This window comes from Falco biarmicus, chromosome 2 (assembly GCF_023638135.1).
Source record: "Falco biarmicus isolate bFalBia1 chromosome 2, bFalBia1.pri, whole genome shotgun sequence".
Classification (NCBI taxonomy): domain Eukaryota; kingdom Metazoa; phylum Chordata; class Aves; order Falconiformes; family Falconidae; genus Falco; species Falco biarmicus.
In genome coordinates this window covers 114889314-114914364 of record NC_079289.1, presented here as the reverse complement: position 1 = coordinate 114914364, position 25051 = coordinate 114889314, and the positions used below count along the sequence as shown (strand labels likewise).

The window sequence follows — 25051 nt, the reverse complement described above, 5'->3', positions numbered from 1 at the left end:
CTGATGAGCAACACGTTAATAACAAAGCCTTAGGATGTGTAGGCCCAGGTACAAAGCCAGAAGCAAGACAATTTCAAACATATTTTGACATTTTACAATTTCAGTGTATTTCACGTAAACATATTTGATATTCAAATATAAAGCAGCAATGGATGCTCTTTAAACACTTGTTAAAATATGGGGAAACAAAAAGCTGCAGAACATCATCTAGATCATTGCACAAAGCCACTAAGAGAATAAAAAATTCTATAGAAAGATCTCAGTCACTGGAAAACTGCACAAGATTAACTGTCCTACAAGGAGGATGACCTCTCCATTACATTTTCAGTGTGTGATAGGGAGACAGACGCACTCCAAGAAATCAGTAAAGCTACAGGGCACTTTGAAAGGTGCTTCCAAAAGAAGTGTCCAGCCGGGCCACACACTCCAAACATGTACAGGAACACAAGTGCAATTAAACATTTAAAAGTTTAAGGCTTATCTAATGTTGGGCAGTATTCCATGTTTCCACAAACTGCCTGAAAAAAACCCAGCCTCTTCTGGTATTATCATAACAACTTCACTTGCTTATTTATTTACAGCTGACTGGTACTGTACAGCCATGTAAGCTACGAAAAAAGAACTAACACGAATACTTTCTTTGCCTGTGTTAAAAGCTGCAGAACGGTTTAGATTTTCCATCTATATGTCAGACAACATGATTGCTTCCCCTGCTTTGGTCCATCTCTTCCATAAATATGTTCCCCTAAATACAAATCAAGAGCATTTCTATGAACTTTTTTTATTCTTTTAATGTCACAAAGCCAATGAGAAAGAGACACCCATTTCAGTCAGTTTTTTGAACAGGTCCAAGTAGAGACCAGATTCCAATAGCAATTCCCAAAGCATTGCTGGCATTTCAGTGACCCCATATTTCCCTCATCAGTATCATGGAAAACATTTAATTTATTGAGGGGATCAAGAAATGGAAATTCTTCTTATTACGTCTTAACTTTCTACAAATACTGTGTCACTAATGCTTTCATTCCAAGACATTATTGAGTAAGGAGGGTTTTAAGGGCCACAGGCCATTAGTAAAAGACACAATTAAAAGCAGTATTATCTAATTCACATGGGAAAAAGCGAACAATAGTTCACTAATCATTACAATACTCCATTAAGGCAAAGAATTTAAGACTGAGCTTTAAAATGCTTTACAACAGATAACCAGAACATGCAGACTATGAAAAAATGATCATCTTACTTGGGTCAAACGGATGAGGCTGTAGACAGTTCACCACGTGATTATCAGCTTCCAGCAGCATGAGATGTTCAGCAGTATGTCGATCCCATATAAAAATATGGCCACAGTCTGAACCACTCATGACAAAATTAGATCCCCAAAAATTGGCTTCCTTTATCTGCAGTAAAAACAAAAATTAAAATTAATATATAAGACTAGCTAGTGAAAGCAGATCAAGTAATACACTGCCATTTCTGTAATAACACTACCTCTGAAATAAAAGCTCTGCATATGAAGAAGTAACATTTAAGACAATTTAAATGAAACATTAAAAGAAGAATGGTCAAAAAAAGAAAATTCAGAAGGTATTACATCTCCAGAGCAAAGTGGCTGCTAACAGAAAAAAGGAGAGGAGCTGGGGCGGACTGAGCAGTTTGGAAATAAGTGACAGCAGATCTGTCACTTTCCAAAGTGACAGGAATGACACTGGAGACAGGAGTACGTGAAAGGGTTTTTGCAAAGAGTGCGGTAAGTTAAAGTGTGTGACAGGCTAATCCTTGGTGGAGATTTTCCATTTACAGAGAAAGAGGAGACGAGGCAGAAGCTTAAGAAATCTGAGGGGTGGGAATTAACTGGGTCTGACAGACAAAAAGGGTCATGAAATCAAACTTCAGAATTTTTTCTCCCCACTTCTATAATAAATCAGATGAGAACTAAGACTTCTTACTCAGAGTCCAAAATTAAAGTTATAAGCCACTGAACCAGGAAGGCATTCAGGCAGAAGCGATCCTTCAGCTTCAGCTGTTACCATAATAGTAGGCGAAAGCAGAAGCATCTCTCCCTGCAGCTGGAACCAGTACCATCACAGTTTTCTCGACACATCAACGATGCATTATATTCTATATGGTTGCTCCTAACGTTATTTTGTTGAGGTATCCAAGCACCTCTGCAAAAGGCTTGAAGTGATATGGCTAACATTTGTCAATTATCAGTAGCATTCCCATGCTATCAGCAAAATGTATATGTAATACATTGCCAGCATGAACTATTTTTTTTCTTTTTTTCTTTCTTTTTTTTTTTTAAATTAAACTGTTCACACTGAAGGTCATTCTAGCATCTTGGGCCAATTTATGGAATTTTACTTTGCACCAACTGGACTAGCATGACACAAAATATATACATTTTTTAATCATTCATCAGAAATTATAATCATCTTTGTTTTGCCCTACAGCTAACTCCTCTATAATGTTATTGATAACATGGTAGTTTGACCCTAGATTATAATTGGCTGTAATTAAAACACTCAAGGAAGACTTCTCTGATTGGAGAGCTGTACATTTGAAGGAGGAAATACTTGAAAGATGCACAAAGTACTTGAGAATTTTTCATAAACCAGAAAAGATGGGAGGAAATCCACAAACACGGCATTGTGAGTTAAAGTGTGCACATCTGTTTGTGAGCAAACACAGCTGGGCAGGACATGCCACCAACTGAAGGGTACTGAAGAGAAGATCCAAGGTCCTCGAGAGGGCTTCCCAAAAACCAGCTGCCTCTCACCGCAACTGTATGGTTTGTTGCGGTGCCTCACAGCCAGTGAAGTGACACTGACAGCGTGCACTTGGGCTTCTCCCTTCTGGCAGCTTCTCCAGGAGGCTCTGACAGTGCTAAGGGAGCAGATGGAAGGCGTTCTTTGGAGCAGGGGGACCATCTCCACAGAGAAGGCAAAGGCTTCCCTGTTGCCTTCTGCCTTTCTTCCCCTGCCACCAACGCACAGCCTTCTCTCCATCCTATGAAGAGAGGAACATCATCATCCTCTGGGTAAAAAGAAAAGGGGCGTTTTAGGAAACAACATGCTCATGCTTTAGGCTAGAATACTATATAATGGTTTAGTACATCATCTATTTCTCTTTCCTTGTGTGCGGTGCTGTAACTCAGTAGGTATTTAAACCTACTGTCTTAATCTCCATATATATTCAGTCTCATCAGCATCGTCGCTCTGGATAGGCATTTGCTAAAATGCTGTGACCACTTCTCTAATGAAGTGACCATCTCTCCCCTCAAAATGGCTAAACTGTCCTGTCCCTAATTCCGAGAACTAAAGAAAACAGCAGATAATAGTCAATGACAAGATAGCTACCTTGACACGTACTTGGCTTAGAAGAAGTCTTTGGGAGACAAGTGAGCCAATAAAACTGATTTTTTTTTCTCCTCTTTGTTGCCATCCATCTCCTCAAAAATTGGTATTACATACCACTATAAGGATAATGTATTATCTGATAATCATTTATACATTCATTATATTTTTGTATGGATCCACGTATTTATTATTTATATTATACCATACTGTGTTTATTTCTTAAATATGATTTATTTATAAATAATTACTTGTGTAGTAAATGCTGTATTCTTTTTTAATTGTGTGTTTACTAGTTCAGTGGGAAAACCCAGACTCCTTGAGTGTTTCAGAGATTTGCAGTCTCATGAGTTTTGGAACTGGAGGCAGCTGAAGCGGCCTGCCCTACGCCACAGAGTAGTGTTACAACGAAAATGATCATGTAAACTACAGAGAAATTATAGGCCATGAAAAAGTAGCAGTAGTATCAGGTATCCGTTTCCTCGAAATATAATGTTGATATTATTCTACACCTGTTACATTCAAGATACCCTTATGATTACAGCCTGAAAGAATGTGGCTTATTCAATTTCTGAGCCAAAACCAGCCACCCTAGAGTATTTTTTTCAAGAAGCAACTATTAGGTTTAATCTTCCCATGCCAAGGCCTCACTTACCCTCCCTTCCTAAAAAGACGTAACCCAAACAAAGACAAACATTTGGTCAGAGCAAGCAAGAATTGGCCACTTCCTCACTAATGATTAGAATCTTATTCAGAAATCAATTATGATTTTACTCTGAGTAGGACATCAAAACAACCATTGCTAAACTATTTAAAATGGGAACAGGCTAGGCAGCAGTATCCTTCCCCATTGCTGTCCTACGTCACCTGCAGGGTAAGAGGTTAGATGGGGTGCCACATGGAGTCACGTTGCTTCAAGGAGAGTCAAAACTCAGTCACGAGATGCGAGCTGAAAGCTCACAATAGTCCAATGTTTGTGCTGGAGAAAGAGCCTAGAAGTTAAAAATGTGACCCTACAAAAAAGATAACAATTTAAACAGGTACCACTACCTCTTACAAATTCGTTAAGTTGACATACAGTGGGTAAATGAGATACCTACGTAAACAGAAGTTTCCTACGTAGCAGCTTTCAGGGTTCACACAGATGATGTCCAATATTTGACGTTTAGCATAAAACAATTCCCTAATGTTTGGTATTTAAGAAAACCTCCAGCATAAGGGGCAGAATTTTGAGTTTGAGACCATTTACCAGAATCCTACTATGAAATTATTTTCCAAGTAACACATCATAATAAAGCTCTAAAGGGGATAGTGCCTGCATCCTCATCTTTCTTTTGGCATAGTTTTCCCAGAAAATGCTCTGGAGAAAATGACAGAGACATTGTCTTGCTCTCTGCTTTGCCCCAGCTATCTTGACTTAAAAATCACCGTGATAAAGAATCGTCTTAGTAAGCTGAACCCTTACCGCTGTTAAAAATATGTACTTCATTTCCAGCGTGAGTATGTCCAGTTTTAGACTTCAGGCTTGCTAGATCTTTGTCTATAGAATAAGTACCAATGACTGCAGCCAGTGCAATAAAGTCACTCCAATGTCTAAAAATAAGCCAGAGAAACTGCATTCCTGGATTCTGTGGTGAAAGACATGTTTCCAATACATACACCTTCTGGCAGTTTCTGTCTTAGAGCTCCTCTTAATATATATATTTCATTATCCTGTTAAAAGTACAGCTAAATTATCTCCAATAATAAATAACTTTATATTTCAATTCTCAATTACAATGCCTTTCTGCTTCCTTTGTATTCTCTTGCGCAACTGCTGATTTTACATTTCTAAATATTTCATAAAACCTAGGCTTGCCACTACATAAATCAACATAATTGAAATTCACATTTAGAAAATTTGTTTTCAAACTCATACATGCACTCAACTCTACTGTATGCACACACAACTTATCCCAGTTATTAGTTACACACAGAGATCTCTATTGAAGAAAAGTTTTGTTAAAGTCAGCATTTTAAAAGGGGGAGGCAGGACTTGGGGTGAATGGAACACAGGAAAAATGGCATAGATAGGAAAAGAAACAAGACTAGGACTGGGGGAAAATAGTGAGGAAGAGACAGGAGAGACAAAGAACCGAAGGCACATGGCAAAAAAAAAAATTAAGAAAAAGAAAGGGAGTTTGGCCTCACACAAGCCTTTTTTTTTCTTCCAAGAGCTAAAGAGAAACAGGAAACCCCACCCCCATCATTCCACTACCACCACAGCTCCAGCTGCTGTACTTTTGGGTCTGTTTCATGAAAAACTAGTCACAGCCAGAACACCAAAACCACTAACGATGTCATTTGAGTGGTTACATAGCAGGGATCAGTGCGATGGACACAGAAACATTCCAACCCTGCCAATGGTACCAGCAAACGCCACTACAATACTACTTATCTTTTGCTTTCCGACAATATGAGAATTACATTTAAAAAATGCTTATTAAAAAAATCGTAAGATTGCCCAATTAAGTTCTCAAAAGTAAGGAAGTACCAGTATTACTCCATTTGCCCGCATAACCTTAATTCACTCTCCCTTCACGTTCACGTCATTGACAAGACAACTTTACCCTTGAGCTGCTCGGGTATGTAGGAAACAAGACCTCTCTAAGCTGCCTCCTTCACAAATTTAAAAGGGAAATATCATCAGCCCTTGCCTTACAGGAAAGCTAGTTTGATCAAAAAGATAAAATATAAAGAAGTTTGCCACCATAGAAACCAAAAAGGAAAATTATATCATCTGTCATTACGTGCACTCCTTGTCGTAAGTGCTCATGTGAAACAAAAGCAAAACACCAACCACATCCCAAAGAAACCAAACAGTAAAGTCCATGAAATAATCTATGCAATACACATACACAGATGGAGACTCAATTAAGACCACTTAAGAGATAATAAAATTAAGCTTGCCTAGCTACAAAGCACTTGATGCTATGACTTTTAAACTAATGGGGTTTTGAGCAATTAAAATTAACTTCTGCAACACAGTACAAAACTCCTTGTCATTAATCAAAGTTTATTCTAAGCCTTGTTGCTTATGTAGACTGAAATACGCATTTACTGCAGTATTTTCCCCCGTGTAATCAAAGCCATTCACGCAAACTCTAGAAAATTGCTTTTGGAGGTAACTGGGACTACTCCTCAGATCATCTGCAAAATTATACGCCCACTACTTCTCCAAAATACCACCTAGTACTCAGAACTTCATGTCTTCAAAACACTGTAAAAAGCAAAAAAAGAAATAGCAAGGAAAACAGCACTGTTTCTCATGCACCACTGCTTTACAAACACAGTAACTGTTTTTCTTAAAACACAGTATTTTGCATTAAAAAGATACAGTATCTAGTAGTTAGATTATGATTTAGTAACTAGCACTTTTTTTTTTTTTTTTTTTTTAATTCAGAGATGTTAAGGCTCTTCAAAACTAAGATTTAATCCTCACTTTCCCTTCCAAGCTGTTCAAAACTTTTATTTAATCTTTAACTTTAAAGAGCTTGTAAGGGAAAATGAGGATTAAATCATAATTTTGATGGTAGGCACATTTTATAACACTTAGGCTGATAGACATGATGAAAAAGAAGAAAAATACCCAAAATTTTAAAGGAAGTTAAGGGGTGAGAGTCTTAACTCAAGAAAACTCAAATGCACACGAGTCACGCCAATTCTAATTTTCCTTTAGAGGAAGTTATGTGGCTTCCAACTGAATATGCAAGAAAAAGTGCTTACAATACATTACAAAATCCTTTTTGGCAAGCATATCAGTGTGGCAGCTATGCTGATTCAGTCCATAAAATCTCTGCAGTTCCCAAAACAGACAAAGAGTTTGTACCATTGTTCGGGAGTTCCGATGACCTTTATAAACCATCTTTATTAAAGGACGTCTAATATTCAACGTTTCCAGTTCTTCCATTTCTTTTCTTTCTTTCCTCCTTCTGAAGAGCTCCTGAATACGGGCAACGGCAGATCGTCTATAAATTGCAGACAAAGAGAACACTACTGAGAGTCCATCTCTAAACACTGCAATGGGCTATCAAAAAGAGACTACAGAATAATAATTAGGCACTCACACACACTCTCCATAAGTTTGGAACAGACATCAACATTATCTCAAATGTAAAATTACGGACTTCAATTTTTTTTTTCCATCCTGGCTTAGAACAAGAATAGCATGCAAGACAGTGGAATGTCAAGTGATGCCAGATTTTGTTCCCTCTCTGAAGAACAAACTTCAGCTGTTGGTAAAATTCACATGCTATTTTATTATTCAGTGCTAGAGATATCCTCCACCCATAACGAGGTAGCAAAACTCTGAAGCGAAAAATCTACACTAAACCAGAAGTTTTAAAAGTTTAACAAGTTATTAAGGATCTAGCGTGTCTTCCAGTGTAATTTTTTTTCCAAAATTCCATTAAATCTGTTTCTCTTCACTACTTCTGCATGACAACAGTCACAATTTAGACAGCTTTAAAATTTACTACCAAGGCAAGAGACAATTTGAGATAAGTTATTGTAGCAAATATCCCATAGGTTAGCAGTGAGGGATACAGTTGAAGATCTCCTAGAACAACAGAGAAAAATTAACTAAATTAGGTATTCTGTTTTGTGAACGTTTAATTCCAGGAATCTACTTTCTGTGAAAAGACCCTGGTACCAAATTTTTCCTGTTTAGCTCTTAAGTTTGCAGATCCCCTAATTCCAGCTACAGCCAAACTGTCACATCCCAGCACCTGCACCTAACTTTTTCTTACTTTATTCCATGTCAAGGTTGCTATTAGAGCTTTGGGGTCTTGAACACGGTCCGAGGGGAATGCCCCTCTCTAGAAGGAGCAGGTACAGATTTTAGCAGAATGCAAGGAGTCCAACCATTACAGGAAGGTATACAATTCTGAAATGTAAACCGAGCCAGAACTGAATCTATTTGCAACCTCATTACACTGCTACCAGAAAGCTAGTAACCCGAATTTGTCCACAAATAATGTGGTATGCTGGTTTAGTCACTGATCCTGGAGAAGCTTCCAACAAGTCCTCGTATCCAGAAAAAAATCCACCAGATCTATCTCATCACTAATCCTCTCGGCCAGTGGTCTGCTTAGATGTATTTCATTTTTGTCATAGGGAAAAGGTGGACCAAAAAATTAAGGTAAAGTGTTATCCCACAGCTAGGCAAAGAAGGAAAATGAATGCGAGTCGTTAATACAGATTTTTTTTAAAACAAAAAAATAAGAAACCAAGCAATCAACCACAAACTGTCATACTCTGACAGATCATCTAATACAGCTCAGCTTTTAAAAGATATTTTAATCCTTACTTTTTATAGAAACTAGAAGATATTTGTAAGCGCTAGCCAACAGATCCACTTAACAGCGGACTATTTATTACAATACTTTTTTTAGAAGTTTGTCTAGCAAACAATCCCAGAAAAAACAGACTACTACTACTTCCTTTGTGAGAATTTTCTATCCCCTCACATCTAGGCAGTTTTCTAGTTCCTCCTTCTTATGCAACACTAAATAAATATGCTGTATTTGTTTGTTAGTCCTTATAATATACGAAGCCTCAACTTTAATCTTCAACAGATTTAAGAAGAGGGTTCTTCAGTCTTCATACAACAGAGGAAAAAAACCCCCCATGTTCTTTATCTACTGTGCTTTAACAACCATGAGATTATTCTCCTCACCAGTTTACTTCTGTATGAAGGGAAAGGAAGGGTGGCATGAATATGAGAGGCTACACAAAAACGCCTACAGAAACTTTAAACGATTATTTGTACATATTTGGTTCTGTACATTTAAAAAAAAAATAAATTTGTGTAAGACCAAGAATCATGTAACAATAACTACTCTGCTACCAACCCCACCAGTGACTGCCCAGCACACACAACTCTTCAGCACCTTAAGACCCTTTTGGTTTCAGATGCACGCCTGCCAGCCTTAAGCCTTTCCCTTACTATCACTACTATTTGTATTTGCAGCGTATTTATCCACCATAATTAATTAATAAAAGATGTGCAGTGAAATATCTGAGAAGTTAAACATTGTTAGGAATGACAAAGCAGCAGACTTGTCTAGCTCTTTCAGGAGAGTTACTTGCTAGATAGCAGTAGCAAGTCTGGGGATTAAAAGATGGTATTAAAATAACTAATTGATAACCCAGAGTAGTTTCTTGCATAGCTTTTCATCTAAGTGTCTCTAGAAAAATTCATCTCCTCTTCTAAATTCTAGGCTTGAATGCAGACGTTACAAAACACCTCAAGACTATTCAGCAGTCAGAATCACACATTTTTCAATAAAAGCAGAAGCAGAACTTGTGGTTAAAAACTGTCTTTCAACTAAATTCAGCTCTGAATTTAAATCAGGATTTGGGGGTCTTATTTTATAAGGCACGAATGGATTTGTATTTAGGGATCTGGTAAAGTTGATGATTACCTTCAACGGGGAGAAAGCAGCCAAGCACACAGGGCTATAGGTGTGATACTGTTACCGGGCTCTCCAGTAACACACTGCTAAGAGCAGGAACCTGGCAGAGGCAGGCCTTCTCCAGAAGAGATAAATATGAGCCCGATCTAATGACATTTCAGAACAAAGAACATTACAGCAAAAGGATTCTCTTGAAGAGGTATTACTTTTCCATATCTACAGATTTCCTATACATTTTTTAAATCACACAAAACCCCCCACTAAATAGTTCAACCTATTTGTTTTCACGGCTTTTAAATTTCCATTCGTATTTGTGATAAGCAATTCCTATCTGTGCCGACACAAACTTAAGACAGCAGCCTCATGGCTTGGAGCATCGGCAGGTAGAGAAGCGCGCTGGGCAATCTGTACACTGCTAAGGTTCAGCCTAAACCCCACCGCGAGCTGCTGCGTCCCTTCCAAACCACGGGGTCTTCCGAGCGTTTACGGTCAGACAGTTACACACACTGCACCTCTCGGGCAACTCCACCGATTGATCCGGTTGTATTATGCATTCACATCCAGGCCTCAAATCAAGATGCCTGAGAAATTCTGGGTATAAATTAATGTTATTAGCTTTACGATACAGAAAACATTAAGTCTTGCAAAGCCTACGAAACTCTTTAGTTATGCCCCTATACAGTCGGTAGTGTTCTTGACTTCAGAATAATTCAGTACTACTGGCTTTATACCTGCAGACCAGACTTTTTAGGTGTGTTTCACCAAGTTTTGTGGTACTTTAGCGCAAAAAGTAGTAATAAAGGTGGTGTGTGTAGTCTTTGTAAGATTTGAGTCCAAGATGACGTACAGTACATCCATTACTTCAGTGGAGTGTGCCTTGTGGAAAGACAGTTTTTAAATATTACTTCCAAAAGTAAGAATATAGATATGAATCAGAGCATAACTCTTCCCTGTATGATCAGCCACATTTGAAGCCTTCATAGTTTATTGTTGTAAAATTAATTATCAAAAGCCCATTTAAATTAAGCCCTAGATGAGTGGAACAGGGATTTAGAAGTGACGCCGTTATATTCCTTCAATTCAACATAAGTTCAAAGGAAAAAAAATCCCAAACCCACAAAAACCCTGCGATGCAAACTGATTCACAACTACATACGATACATCGAGAGAAATCAAAAAGATGTCAAAATGTAAGTTAAGCCTTAAAAAAGATTTTTTTTTTTACATGTCGAATAGGGCATTTTCTGTATTGTTAGAAATTCTGAAATATAATAAGGATTTTTTAAAATTAAAGTCTGTGCAATTTTCATGATTAACTAGTTTGTTTCTTAAAGCACAGTCTGTCACATATTGCTCTTTAAAATATTCTTTTTGTGTGTGCGTGTGAGAGAGAAAGCTGCAGACATCAGTTCACAATCTGTGTTACTCAACAATTTCTGGCTAACTAGCCCTGCATGTTTCAAAACAACTATGCTCATCTATTAGTTAGAAGAGAGACAGTCAAAATTAATTGTATGTTTTTCAAAAGAGGGAAAACTGAACAATTACCCGAATCAACTGTAAACAATATACAGGAATTCCGCTACAAACCTTGTTCCACTAGAGGTCCAGATGTAGTGGCTGCCATAAAATTAATCGGTTACCCTAGATCAAACACTGTCACCACCCACCGGCCACCTCCTGAGCTGGGCTGCAGCAGGGGCTGGAAAGCTCGCGGGTGCTTGCCTTCCTTTTCCCATCCCTCTTGTCTCAGCTCTGCACTGAGTCTCAAGCTCAGTATTGATTCCTCCCGTATTAAGGAGTTTTGTCACCTCTTAAGTTCCCCAATTTACTTACACACAGATAGGCGTTGTCTCTTTTTGCTAAGTACCAGCAACCTGCTTCCTTCTCTTCTGCAATTTCAAGTTACTACTTCCCCCCCCCCCCCTTCTCGTTGCCATTTTCTTATTTGAACTATTTTCCCTATCCAAAACAACTGCAGGGAACCTAAGGCTTACAACCATTAATTTAGAACCTATTCCTCTGATGCCTTGTGGTCAGTTCTTCACTGACCGCGTAGAGGAATCCACCTCCCAGCTACCATGCTCCTGGCCCAAGAATTCCAACCATGCGTCTTAACAAGCTGGCTATCACCACCGAAGTCAAATCCAGCTCAGGAACAATCAATAAGACATTGAACTGGTCTTCACCTCAACGCGTGAGTTCTCTCACTATTTTTACTCTTCTGATCTTCTCCTCCATCCCACCGGGGGACAGTGAGTGAGTAGCTCTGTTGGGCTGAGCTGCCTGCTAGGGTTAACCCACAACCACCATATTAAAATAGATCTCTTTCCTAAATATGAGGATTTAATTACATTTCTGATTTTAATTACCAAACAACCATGTTCCTTTTAGAAGCCTCTGAACTCGCAGAAGAGATTTACTACTGCTGTCAAATTTCAAGCATTAAGAGAGTTGTAAAACAAGGGCAAAACCATCATGTTTAGCAACACACTGACTCTACCCTAAAGCCCAAGTTATTTCACTGCTGATCATATAAAAAGAAATGTTTACTCTAATGTACTCCCAAGTAATTTCCAACACAGTGTTTCAACTATTCTCCGCTACATTTTTAAATTTTCACCTGATATGCTGCAGAATACAATGAAAATCAGAGAAAAATATACTGATAAAAAAGTCTATGCTGAACGCATCATTCATTTTTCTATTTAATGTATAGCAATATGAAACAAATATGCCCATGGGCTGTGCTGAAGAGCTAAAGAACTCCATGGTAAGCATGTTTAATAAAGAAAGAACGCCTATTGTGAAACGTAAAGTACAAAAAATACACAGATTCTTGAACCTTTAAGAAAGTTGCAGAGTTAAATTAATATTCCAATTGCAGCTAAGATTGGAAAATAAGACAAAGAAATACACATCTGCACTATTTTCCTGTAGGCATTTAAAAGATCGGACTCAGGCTAAAACTTCTGTGAAACCACATCCTGAGTCTTTTCCTTCCCAGCCACACAAAGCCAAGATGTTAATTTTCACCATTAGAATTATTTTGTGCCACTTCCCCTCTATACAGCCTTTGGCATTAAATCACAGCAGATCGTTTCTCCCTCTCATGGCATGTGGCCAAACACAATTGCCCAAACTGCCTTATACGTTCTTACAATTCACTCGAGTATTTCAAGGAGGAATATGAACGAGATCAAGTAACTCCTTTAGTTAACATTATTGAAAGAAATATTGGAAAAGATATTTTATATATATAGAAGATATAATATTATAAAACAAAGCTTTAGTAATTATGCTCAGATCCATAATCTTGTTCAGACAAAAAATATAGTCTTTGATACGTGTATTCTTATATTTTTGTCCAGAACTGGATGTTCTCTACTACCAGACAAAGCAAGTCAGCAGTGGCACATGCAACTATAACACGTTCCTCAGCAGCTGAGTTAAAAAAAAAAAACACGTTACTTGCTTTACACAAACTACACACTTTTCAAATTCTATTAATTTCTATGGCACGCAATAAAAAGGTTAATAGCTTGTTAAACATATACGCTGCCACTTCTTTTCAACTCCCATGCAATACATGCAGCTAAATATAACTCAAGCAATATACTCTGTAATTCATAGCATTTAAAGTATATTAAAATGCCAGTTAGACAAGAAAAACAAGAACCTGATAAATCCATTATATGGCAATAAAAAGGAGGAGGGGAGGAAGAAAATAATTAATTACCTCATTATTCTATCACCTATCGCTGTTCCTCTGATATTATATCTAGTAAAGGGAACAACAACTGAAGTCATTCAAAAATGCTGGGTATCATGTTTTTAAAACGTTAGCATCTATTACAAAATGTGCTCTACGTATTGCAACTGAGAAGACTCCTCCTCCTCAGTGTGTTAGTATATGAGACTGATTTCAACAAAAATAGTATTCAGTTTACATAACAGTACACAAAGTTGATCTTATAAAAAGCAGTAAGTCTTCACAGATCGTAACAGAAGTGGAAGTAGCTGCATAATCAATTCCATTTTACATTCATATTTTTTTTTAAATTTTAACCTAGTACTTTAACGTTTTCCAGGCTTAGCCTCTGCTCACAGATCGGCTTCTGTCAAAGTCCAAACAAAATTAATTCCATTATTTAAGTAGGAAAGCAGTCCTCGGAGAGTTGTTTTGACTAATTTGTGAAAAATAAGATCGATCCATTAAAAACTGCACCCTCTGTGCATGAAGAACATATACTTTGCATAGATTCCCCCCTGCCCACCCCCATAAAGTACGACGCTAAGGCAAGCCATGTTATCTAGCTCTGTTCCAACTAAATTTGCTGGACTTAGTAATTTTTAAAGCTGATACGCTACGTGCCTACATCAAGACTTAAAAACCTGCATACAAATATCTCCTCACATTTGTAAGAAGAGAAATCTCAACCTTCTGGGCATTTTAAGGAATCCACAGCAAGTTTTCTCTGTTGCGTATCTAGCTAAACTGTTCTGCTGTACAAAACAGGGTTCATTTTTTTAGATTTAGAAATACTCTGTGAAGTTCCTTATATATTTTGTTAAAAAGGGCATGTATTGACTAGCCCAATGACACTTTAAAAAATAAATAGCTTCTTTTAGATCTTTACCATTCCTGTAGTGATGCTCAGTGGCTACAGAAGTCAGGTGTCATCTTCTCAATTATTTCTTTCAAAGAAATGTCCTTCTGTGTCAAAACTGTTCCTAGCTGATTCCTAGCCAACATTCAGCTGATTTGCCCAATTTACCAACCAAAGGACTGTTGTATTTCTACACATCTCACTGCTACTATTCTAAGTCCTTTTCAATATATTAAAGCAGATGCAAACTTCGTGTTTCCGTGTCTCTGTTGCATAGTCTTTGCTGACAGTTCGATTTCAGGTTAGTTGTGAGAAACCCATGTTTTTGACCTTTTTAAGCACCCACAAAAGGAGTTTTTGTCCCCTGTATCTATTCTCAGATGATGTAAAACAGAGAAAAAGACCCAATCCTTGGTTTGAAAACTGGAAGCTGGGTTTGTACCCAAACAAAATTCAAATAGTGGAAGCTCTGTAAACATTACATTTGCAAAATGGACAACATTCCAGTCATAAATCTGGAATCTGCATCCACCTTACTAAAGCTGAGGTGAGACTAGCAGAGCTGATGCAGCAGCAGGTTCTCTATTTCACTGCAACTCTCGACAGGGCTATCAAAAGGGTATATCTGCCACTTCTTTTCCTTCAGAGGAACTTTATGATTTCAGAGTACAGAATCAGAAGTCTATCCTTGCTTTCTTAGTGGAGACAGTTGTACTTTACAGTGGGAAAATAACTCCAAGATAGTTTTCTTGATCTTCATTTCCCCAGCTGTGGAGTTTCTCCTCAATATAAACAATAGCTAGTTATTAGCTATATAAAAACCACAACTGGTTGTAGATAAAACTGGTAATGCTATATACTGGAAAAGGCTTATTAGTCAAACAGCTTTTAGTATTCTGTTTCAGAAGGCTACAGTCTCTTTTTTTATTTTTTTGTCCTAAAGAAAAATTAGAACTACTGTTTGTTGTTGGTTTTTTTGCCACTGTATATTTCAGGCTAGCTTTATAAATTTCTCCACAAAAGAAAACAAGCCCCAAAGCAACCACCCCCTAGATATTCTAGGGAGAGAAAAATCTATTGCTTTTATATTAATGCCATTAATTATCTTACAGGATGGCACACTGGAAACTAAATTATTAGCTAAACTAGAGAAAATGAGATTTAGTAAAGGAATTGTTAGGTAACACCATTTTCTAAGTGAGAAAAGAGGAAAAGTCAGTCTATAGGAAGCATACTGGTGGAGCTAAGCACCAGTCTTGCAGGCAGTTTTGTTTAATGTATTGCTAATAGTCTTTGAGCAAAATGTAGGAATGTATTCATGCAGTGCATTGAGGACATGAGGTTGGGTAACTTTATGAATACAGAGGGGACTGTAGGACCTTGAGAAAAATTGGTGAGTAGAAATTCAGTAGTTTAAAATTGACAGTCATACACTTCTGAGCTTCCTTCTGGTGAAAGATAAGAACATATTAATTAGAAATTACAAAGTAGGAAAGACTTCAGTATACTAACTGATCTTGTGTCTGACCACAAGCCACCACTATGAGACAGCCGTAAGCAAGAGAGGAGGAGGAGGATATAGCTACAGCTCACTTGTGTCTCAGAGAATCTTCATAGACCAAGAGTAACGCTCGTACCATTAACCCTAGCAAAATTCAAACAGCGCAGCATGCGTCATTCTGGTCTACCATAGTCAGGAAAGAAGTGGAACGTAGAGGAGAAGAGCTAAGAACCAGCACGATGGCAGGAAACCCACATATTTTTACTGCTAAGCGTGAGGAAAAACTTGACGCTCAGTCCAGTGAGACAAAAGCTGAAAATGGTCAGGATGAACATCATTCAAAATTGTAAGCACCGGGTATGAAAAAATTGTTTCAGTCAAAACAGTATGTTAGCACAGAACAAAATGACTAATTTAAGTCAATTTGTACCCATTGTAGCAGCAATGTTTTGAGGTAGCTTCCCACTAGTTAAGGGGCCAGGGGGATTTTATATAGATTTGATCAGTTTATGAAAGGGATTATATGCTATAGCAACTAGTCACAGTAGTAGTAGAAAGGACTTCCAGTTCCTTTCATTCTATTTCATAGGAGATATAAATATTAAGACGGCTTATAGCTAGGCTTTAAGGCTGCCAGTGCCTGCTTTCTCTCTGGAAATCCAAATTCCTTTGAGCACACAAGGATGTCTTACTTTTCTTCAGTATCTCAGAGGGTACTTATCCTGGAACCAGAAGAATAGGAAGGAACATAATACAAATGTGTATCTGACAGCTCAAAAATGAAACTAGAAAACTACTGCTTGCTTGCACACACACAAAAGCAAAGAAAATTAATTGGTCAGGCATTAAACCTGAGTAATGGAAGTCTGGAGGCAATCCTAAACCAGCATTGGCTATACAGCAACTTTTCTCCAATTTTATTTGGGGAGGAAGAGAAAGGGAACAGGGGGCTGCCTAAAGAATTCTAATTATATCATTAATTTAGTTGAATGATCTTTTTTAGATGATTAAATTTTAACTGCTACAAGGAAGAAACCTCGCTGCACACAAAGGAGGAAAAAATGCATGCCAGATGAAGTGTAACTTCATTTAAGATGACCCCAGTAGTGGGAAATTGTAACAGCTATATGACACCTGGATGTGTCATTCTTACTACATTACTACAAAAACAATTACATTATACAGGCAACATAAGATACATGAAGAGAAGCTAAGAATCCTGCTTGAAAACAGAAATGGGATTAAAATTGCAGGGCTTTTCCCAGCTTGCTCTTCAATCGCTAGATCATAATGAACGTTGGCTTGCAGCAGAAACTATTTCTGCCATTAGATATTTATCTGCAATAACTTAGTACTGCATGGAAAGTTAATGGATTAAGACAAAATCTGTATATATTGGCTTTTTCATAAACACTGTCATTTAGTGAGCAGAATTACTTGTGCTATGTAATAAAAAAACCACTGACTGTTCCCTGAGTCACTACTGACAACGCGGTGGCTTATGCCTTTTGGGGTTTTTTAGCTGAAAATTATTCAAAACCTTTTCTATACACAACTATCAAATTCATTCTGATTTCCTAATGAATATAAATTGTAAATGTTTCCTGTAAAGTATTTCCTTGCTAGCCTAATAAATTAATAGCAAGATAATGCTGCCTTTGAACAGGATAGGAGTAAAGCAAAGGCACCTGACACTAGGTTATACAACATCTAAAGCAAGCAGGGGAAAAAAAAGATTTAAAAAATTTAAGTCTAACAATAGAGATGTTGCTTAAAAAATTATTACAGCCATTTAAAAAGTCCAAGAATTTAAATTGATGATCAAAGGTATTAAAAACCAGCAATACCAAATTGGGGGCTAAATTTACTGAATGATCAAAGAAGTATGTACAGCTGTTGGTATTTTATAAGAAAAAAACTTACAAAGCTTACTAAGTGCATCTTTTATTACTGATGACAACCAGTAATCTAGTAAAAAAAAAAAAAAATCCTTTTTTTTGCTGCTGTACATACTGATATTCAATAACCAACAAAAGGAAAAGGATAACAGTTTTTCTCCTTCAGAGAAAAAGAAGAATGAAAAATTGAACACATCAGTTTTAATGTATGTACTACAGACAAACGCAGCATTGCTCAACAACACTTAAAAGCTCTTGCTTTGCCCAAGTAAGAACACCTAAAGTACAGTGGAAAGAAAACATAGGTCCCTGTACACAAATTTATGAACTTTCTATACTTAACAACTACAGGGAGAACAATAAAAATGAATTGCAAATATTCAGCACTGGAGTAGTCAGCAGGCAAGAAATAAGCAGGTATTAGATCCGTAGGAGCCTGCCTGGCTAGGAGGGAAAATACAGCTACACGTATCTTACACATTGGCAAATTAGACTCAGCCATTAAGCTCTTGGGTAGTTTTCAAAGAACAGCTTACTTTGATTAAGGATACAAAGTATGGGTTTCTACATCTTCCATTCCAAGAAATGCATTTTGCCAAACAATAGCAAAGAGAAGTATTCCCCTAACCTGTGTCCTGGTCCTCCTCGATACCTTGCCCCTGGGATCAGAACAGGATCATCATCACTGTCATCAGTTTCTTGGAGAGCTGAGGTCCTGGTGGAGGACTCGTCTGGAGTTGCAAGCCCTGAGGATTCGGGGTGTGGCTGAGGTTCATCATTTGCAGCAAGCGAGGTGGCAGTGGATTCAGTACTCTGACTTGTCGTTTCTTGATTCGCACTCCTTTCACACGAGGCTTCTTCCTCTGCATTTCCAGAGCCAGCGTCAACATTGGGCCCGTTTTCTTCTGGCTGGATTCCAGAATGCTCAGGACCAGGTTTATCTGATATAGCTAACAGAAGTATCGGGGAAAATAAGTCACAGCATTAATGATTGTAGCCTATTTTACAAGACATTATAAATGGTCACAGAAGTTAAATTACGCATGCCGAGTTTACATTAGAAATTTAGGTTTTCATTCTCTACCTCTGCAAATAGCGTACAGATACATACTTGCTTCTGTCGTCTCTACAGTTTCATCTGCAGTTTTTAGTTCCTCAGCACTTGCATCTTCCTTGGGAGATTCACCAGAAACTCCTGAATTAAACAACTTAATAGTAAATCACATGATTTCATTTAGATGCACATCTATAAATGTAAGCAAATCTAAATGATACTAGCACTCCTAGATCAAACCAAAGCAATCCCCTCTGAAGCCTGCATGTCATTTTACTGAAATCTCAAGATACTAATCACATAAAAGTCAGTATATATAAACCTATCTAGTTGCCCAGGTCAATACACCAACAAAGAAAAAAGTATTTCTTGTTCCTTAATATACTTAATATCCTATGCTATGACAACTTGAGCTGCAAAAATAGCATTAATACTCTTGAAACAGATGATCACTTACTGAAAGCTATTTTTCTGAAGATGGAAATTAAGTTACTGCTCTATTAAAAGGGATTTTTAAAAAAAACAACAAACATTTCTCTGGAACCGGTCATTTGACATGACTGCCCTTTTGGCAATGAATTGAGCAAGAGAACCACATGTAACAAAATACAGTGAAAGCTTGAAAGAAATGTAACAAAATACCCAGCACTCATTTATGACTGCAAAGTGCAGTTGTTCTATTTTTTTATACAAATTGGGGCAGATATGTTGTTAAGAAAAAAAAGAATAAGGGTTTTAGAACTGAAGACAGAGTAAGTTCATTTTGTTTATATTTATTTGCAACTATCTCAGGTCGGTATCTTTTTCTTTTCTCAGAAAGTCGTATTTTATTATGGCTGTATTCTGTCTTCACATGCATGTGTATGAGACTCCCATCATGTTCAATGGGAGTCATGAACACACGACAGCAGAATTTTTACCTTAGCATTACAGAAATAATGCTGTATCTTACTTGTTTCTTCATCTTCAGGCCCTGACCCTTCTGAGGTTTTTGTTTTTACAGAGTCTTCTTGGCCTTCAGTTTTGCAATGACTTCCACTCCCTCTAGAGCTTGAATTTGTGCTGCTCCTGGCAATGTAACACGTTAAAAAAAACATTACTAGAAATAATATAAACAGATAATATAATTGCAATTGCACAGCTTGACCATCATCATCTTTCGCGCTCCGATCTCACAATTCAATTGGTCCTGGCAGCAGCTACAACTAACAAGCTTCACAGCAATTTCAAAATTGTTTTATTATGTCCATCGCTACTCACCCTACACTATTCACCTGCATCACAGAACTCTGCTTTCTCCTTCCTGCCTTTGTTTTTTTTAAACTTATATGGGATTTCTTCATTGCTTTTCAAAATAATGTGAGAACTCAAAAGGATTTGCTCTCTTTCACTATTTATACATTTTTTTTACGTATATAAATGATCAAAGATCTCTTAAAGGCAAGCTGTCAGCTGAGCATTAATACATAATCTTATCCCATCCAATTAAAAATAGGTTCAAATAAAGTTTTCCAGGTTCTTCACCATTAACTATCATTCCTGTACCTTTTGAGGCAGACTTCTGATGTTGGCTTTCAGTCCTCCCAGTTTTGTTATTTCTCAAGACTTACTTATTACTATAAGCTGGTACTTGAGATTTACTCCACATCCGTGTTTAGATTATTGTGGAACACCAATTTCTGTTTACAGTAAGGAAAATTATTCCTCAGGAAATATGTAGCACTGCTGTTCTGAATGCTACCAAAACTAAAGTTTCTAGGCTGTCTAGAAAAAGACCTTATTTTAGGAAATGCAAAGCCTTGTTCCTGAGCTCTCCCAATCCCTCCTGGCCCACACCTGTCTTGTGGCCTCAAACTTCAGCAAATCGCTGGACAAAGTTGGAAAAAAAAGATCAGTTACGAGAATTATAAGCGTGATTCTCAAGAATTTAGACTGCAATAAGTATCTTCTTACATGCGTATATCATTACGAAACTATTTTATATGCTACATTGCTAGAAGCAGCACAAATTGTGCTTAGTCTAGATACTTGAGAATCTAGTCTAGACTTGAGTACTTTTATTTTTATCCTAAGAATGACAGCTTTTACTCATCTTGATGAGCAATAGTCTGTTTCATTACTGTACTGTATTTGGATACATAGACAATTCTTGCTAGCCCTTACAGTATTTCTTCTAAATCAGGAATTTTCAGCATTGTTTCTGAAAGGACAGACAAGAAGTGTACTGCTAGACACCAACTCAAGGATTTTTGCTATTTCACACCTCAACTGATCTAATCTCAATTGAAAGTCACTTTTATGAACTTAATCACAGTCTAAACACTAGAATTTTTTTTTTTTTTACTTTTAGGGATTGACTTTCTAGCTAAACACTCAATCCTAATTTACATTCATGTATATACACTGCTTTCATTTTTACTTCAGTGTTATTTTTCACACCAGCAGCTACATGAAGAAGATGTTTCTAAGAGAATAAAATAACACCCTGTGCTTTCGCTACATTAAGCCCTACTATCTGCTTCCATAGCAGGTTTTCTATTTACCCAGTTCACCTCATAACCCTTTGTTGAACCTCTGCCAACTCAAATCAGTTTTCTCAAAAGCACGATGGAGATTTCACACAGCATTAAGTCACAAGGTAGAGTTAGGCAACAGCACCAGGAATTCTCATCCTTGGCTGAAGTCTCCCAGATGGTGACATCTAGGATCACACTTGCCCATCTAGTAGCTGTGTAATATTGAGAATGAAGTGACTGGTAGGTCCACATCATCTTTTTCACAACACTCCCAACTTGCAGATTAGGTTTCTGTTATTTGTCCTCAACTGCATCATTTGGTTAAGTGGAATTGCATCTTACTTTATTAATCCATTCTTGGGCACAATGTTTTAGTCAGCCTCTGAACAGACAATGCCTTGCAACTGTCCCGCTAGGAAATGCTTCTTCCTCTCACTGCCCATCCTGCGCTACCCACTACGAAGCTCCATTAAGTTAGTTTAACACTGTGTTCCGTTTCTTTATTATCTACCTGTTCCACCTTAGGACAGAAGGTCAACATGTGAGAAAGTATCAAATACTTCCTGGAAATTCAGTTTCTTTCTATTACACCATGTACGTTTCTAGAACCCATTACTCCATCAAATAAAAGGTACTAATCATGCACATTTTAGTTCCCATAACTGTGTTTTATGTCCCATGTACTGTTTGTCTTAATATGCTTTTCTATCACAACTGTCCTAACACCCTGAATATTGCTGCCATTAGTCTCAAGAGATCATGATGTTCAGTCCTTCCTTCTCTATTGGTATTATATTTGATGTTCGTCATTCACATGCTGCTAACCGTTGGCTCAAGAGATTCATTAAAATACTTCCTGTTAGAATAGAGATATAAGTGAAGCTAAGTTTTAGTAGTTTTCATTTACTCTTTACCTCCCCAATTGTAATTTCTGTAATTAGTAATATCCCTGTATACTCGACACTTTTTAATATTGTTTTTGAGGTAGTTCACTCAAATTTTCCACCTTCAGAATCACTTGTATCATTAACTGTTTGGAGTGTGAAATGCATTTTTCAAATTTTGTTTTAAAATAAACACAGAAACAAAGTGTTAATGTTTAATAAAATTTGCTTTCTGTGATAAGAGTGTTAGTAATGTTTTCTTGTTATATATTAAAAAGCCACTAGAATAAATGGACAAAACATTTGCTAATCTCTGATCCTCTTGTGAAATTTGCCTACCCTAAAGCATTAAACAAAGATGACTACAAAACTAAACACAGTATTAGTTAAAAGCATTACAGCAAAACTAATTCTTTCAAAGCTTGCTGGATTTGGACTCTAAATAGAAATACAGCCTGACAGATTGGCTGAACATAACTGCCACAGTATTTCAGATTCACATGGGCAAAGACTTCATTCTTGTGAAAACACACAGATCACTGTTTAAAGTTTCCAAATGCTATGGCTAAGGTGTATGTTTTATGTCTCAAGACACAGCGCTTCAGTGTAGCTAGATGTGGTGTTTGGGTTTTCCCCCCCCCGCCCCGTAACAAATGCCAGCAACCATTTCTACTTACTGTTTTCTATAATAATTTTGAAAACATAAGCAAAGAATTAGAAGTAAGAAAAGATAAAATAAGGATTGTGGTTGTTTTGGGAGATCCTGAGATGCTCTAGTAATAGACTTTGATACAAAACCAAGTAAGTCAGACCAGTTAGACAGTATGCGTTTATTATCTGAAAAGGATGCCCTCACTGCGGTGTCTCAGCAGTCCACAAAGTTCTTAACCATATGCACTCATCTAGACTCCTCAGAAACACAGAAATACTAATTTTACTGTTTCACAACTCAAGAACTATGCCACAGAAAGACTAATTTAGACTAATTTGCAGAATACCGTATGAAAAGTCTGGTAGAGCAGAGAATTAAAACTTAAGCACTAGCCCCTGGACCACCCTTCCCATCACTGTACTACCCTGATTTAGTAAGCTAGTTGACACTAATGTTATGCTAGCATTTGATGAAGATAGCATGTTTCCAAAAGATTCATGGTAAATATAACAGAGAAACCTCTTGCATAAATTTGATGTTACAAGTGTGACTGTCCTTTACGTTCTGAATGCATTGAGGACTACAGCCACTGCAAATTGTCTGTTACACCTAAAAATACATGTGTACCATACAGAAAAATAACTCACCTGTATCTATGACTAGATGAGCGTTAGTGATATGTGTTGATCAATAATCAGTCAAAAACAAAATTAACTTCTTACCACTCATCAGTGAAGTCCAGTTTTATTGTGCTTGTAGTTGTTCCTTCTGTACTGTAGTGCAAACTTAAAACTGGTTCACCTGTTCCTGTCCGCGGCTTATCACTCTCTGTAAATACGGGGTTGATAAAGTTTGGATAGGCATCAGTAATATACATAAAGCTGTTATAATTTTGAAGATTCATTTCATTATCCTAACAAAGGCCAAATGTGGTAGTAACATGTACAATGTCTACTTAAGAGCTCTTACAGCCCAAGCAAAAAATTAAAAAGTTTCAAAGTAAACACACCAAATTTGCAATGCTTTAAAAATGGCCTAAAATTATTTGTATTTATAAGAGCAAACAAACATGATGCTGGCCTTCAACATGCTGGTAAATAAAACTGCAGATAGCTATGTGTACACACAATAATACCCTTTATAAGCAGATCCCTTTTCTATCAAGTATATTAATAATAAGAATATAAATTTTTTTTGGAAGTGGTGTTCAGTCTTTTTAGCCTCAGTAAATACACATGAAAAAGATGATGAGATCTAGACACACTGGTCTAGAAAATTCACCATCTCCTTTACCTTTTTTTTTCTACTTAGAAGCCAGTCAACTACCAATATCCTTAGACCTGCTTTAAATTGTCAGCCAGCTGTCATAAAACACTGTAAATTCATGTTCTGAGACCTTTGGCTTTAAAAAAACTCTCACATTATAGTAACTGTAAGCAGAAGGGGAGTACTTTCAAAGCAAACTATTGATAATGTCCAAAAGCAACAGAAGTGAATCGAATTGAAAACCACTGCCAAGTCTGCCAAACATCTGCTGCATATATAGTTTTAAGGATGTACAGTGGGCTCCTTCGAAACAGAGCTGCTCAATGACATCCATCCAGCCACCACCCTTGAGTAAAATTAACCGTCACAATTCTCCATATGCGTGGCACAATTACCATTAATGATGAAGTTGGCTTTGGGCAATACTAAAAAGTTAATGGAAAGTACCATCAGATTAAGCCCTATAACAGAGGTGCCGTTAGTATTAGGCACCGCTCAAACGCCGGCCAAGTAGCCTACGTAGTCTTGCTTTTTGTGAATTATGAGCTTTTTATCTCAGGACTATTTGGACAAAATCATGCCCTATTTTCTTTGGTTTACAGAGTACAGAAATTTGACTGTAAGTATACTTGTAGTATTGGCAGCAGCCTGACACAATAAAATCAAAGCTTCAGATCATCTTTGCAGAAACATCAATTAAAACCTAATGTTGGATTCAAGCACATGCCTAAAAACTCCCCCACTAAAAAGGTTATTATTAAAACCCTAATGGCTACAATACTGCCACAAGATACAATTAAGCTACAGGAACTATGAAACAGCATGTAAGAATTTAACCTAACAATCAATGCTCATATTT

At 37.2% G+C, this 25051-nt stretch overlaps 1 protein-coding gene across 4 annotated transcripts in view; it reads right to left on the bottom strand.

The window, feature by feature from the left end:
* The window catches only part of DCAF6 (DDB1 and CUL4 associated factor 6), a 90619-nt gene that overhangs the window by 4160 nt on the left and 61408 nt on the right, over positions 1-25051 (bottom strand). For 3 of the 4 annotated variants that reach the window (XM_056327756.1, XM_056327757.1, XM_056327758.1), the window contains 6 exons: positions 23649-23754; positions 19827-19942; positions 18932-19015; positions 18449-18770; positions 7225-7363; positions 1244-1400 (listed from right to left, as the gene is read on the bottom strand). In XM_056327756.1, coding sequence (XP_056183731.1) covers positions 1244-1400; positions 7225-7363; positions 18449-18770; positions 18932-19015; positions 19827-19942; positions 23649-23754 — 924 coding nt within the window. Of the gene's footprint in view, positions 1-1243; positions 1401-7224; positions 7364-18448; positions 18771-18931; positions 19016-19826; positions 19943-23648; positions 23755-25051 lie in introns of those variants that run through there. The other variant, XM_056327759.1, reaches the window with a different exon arrangement.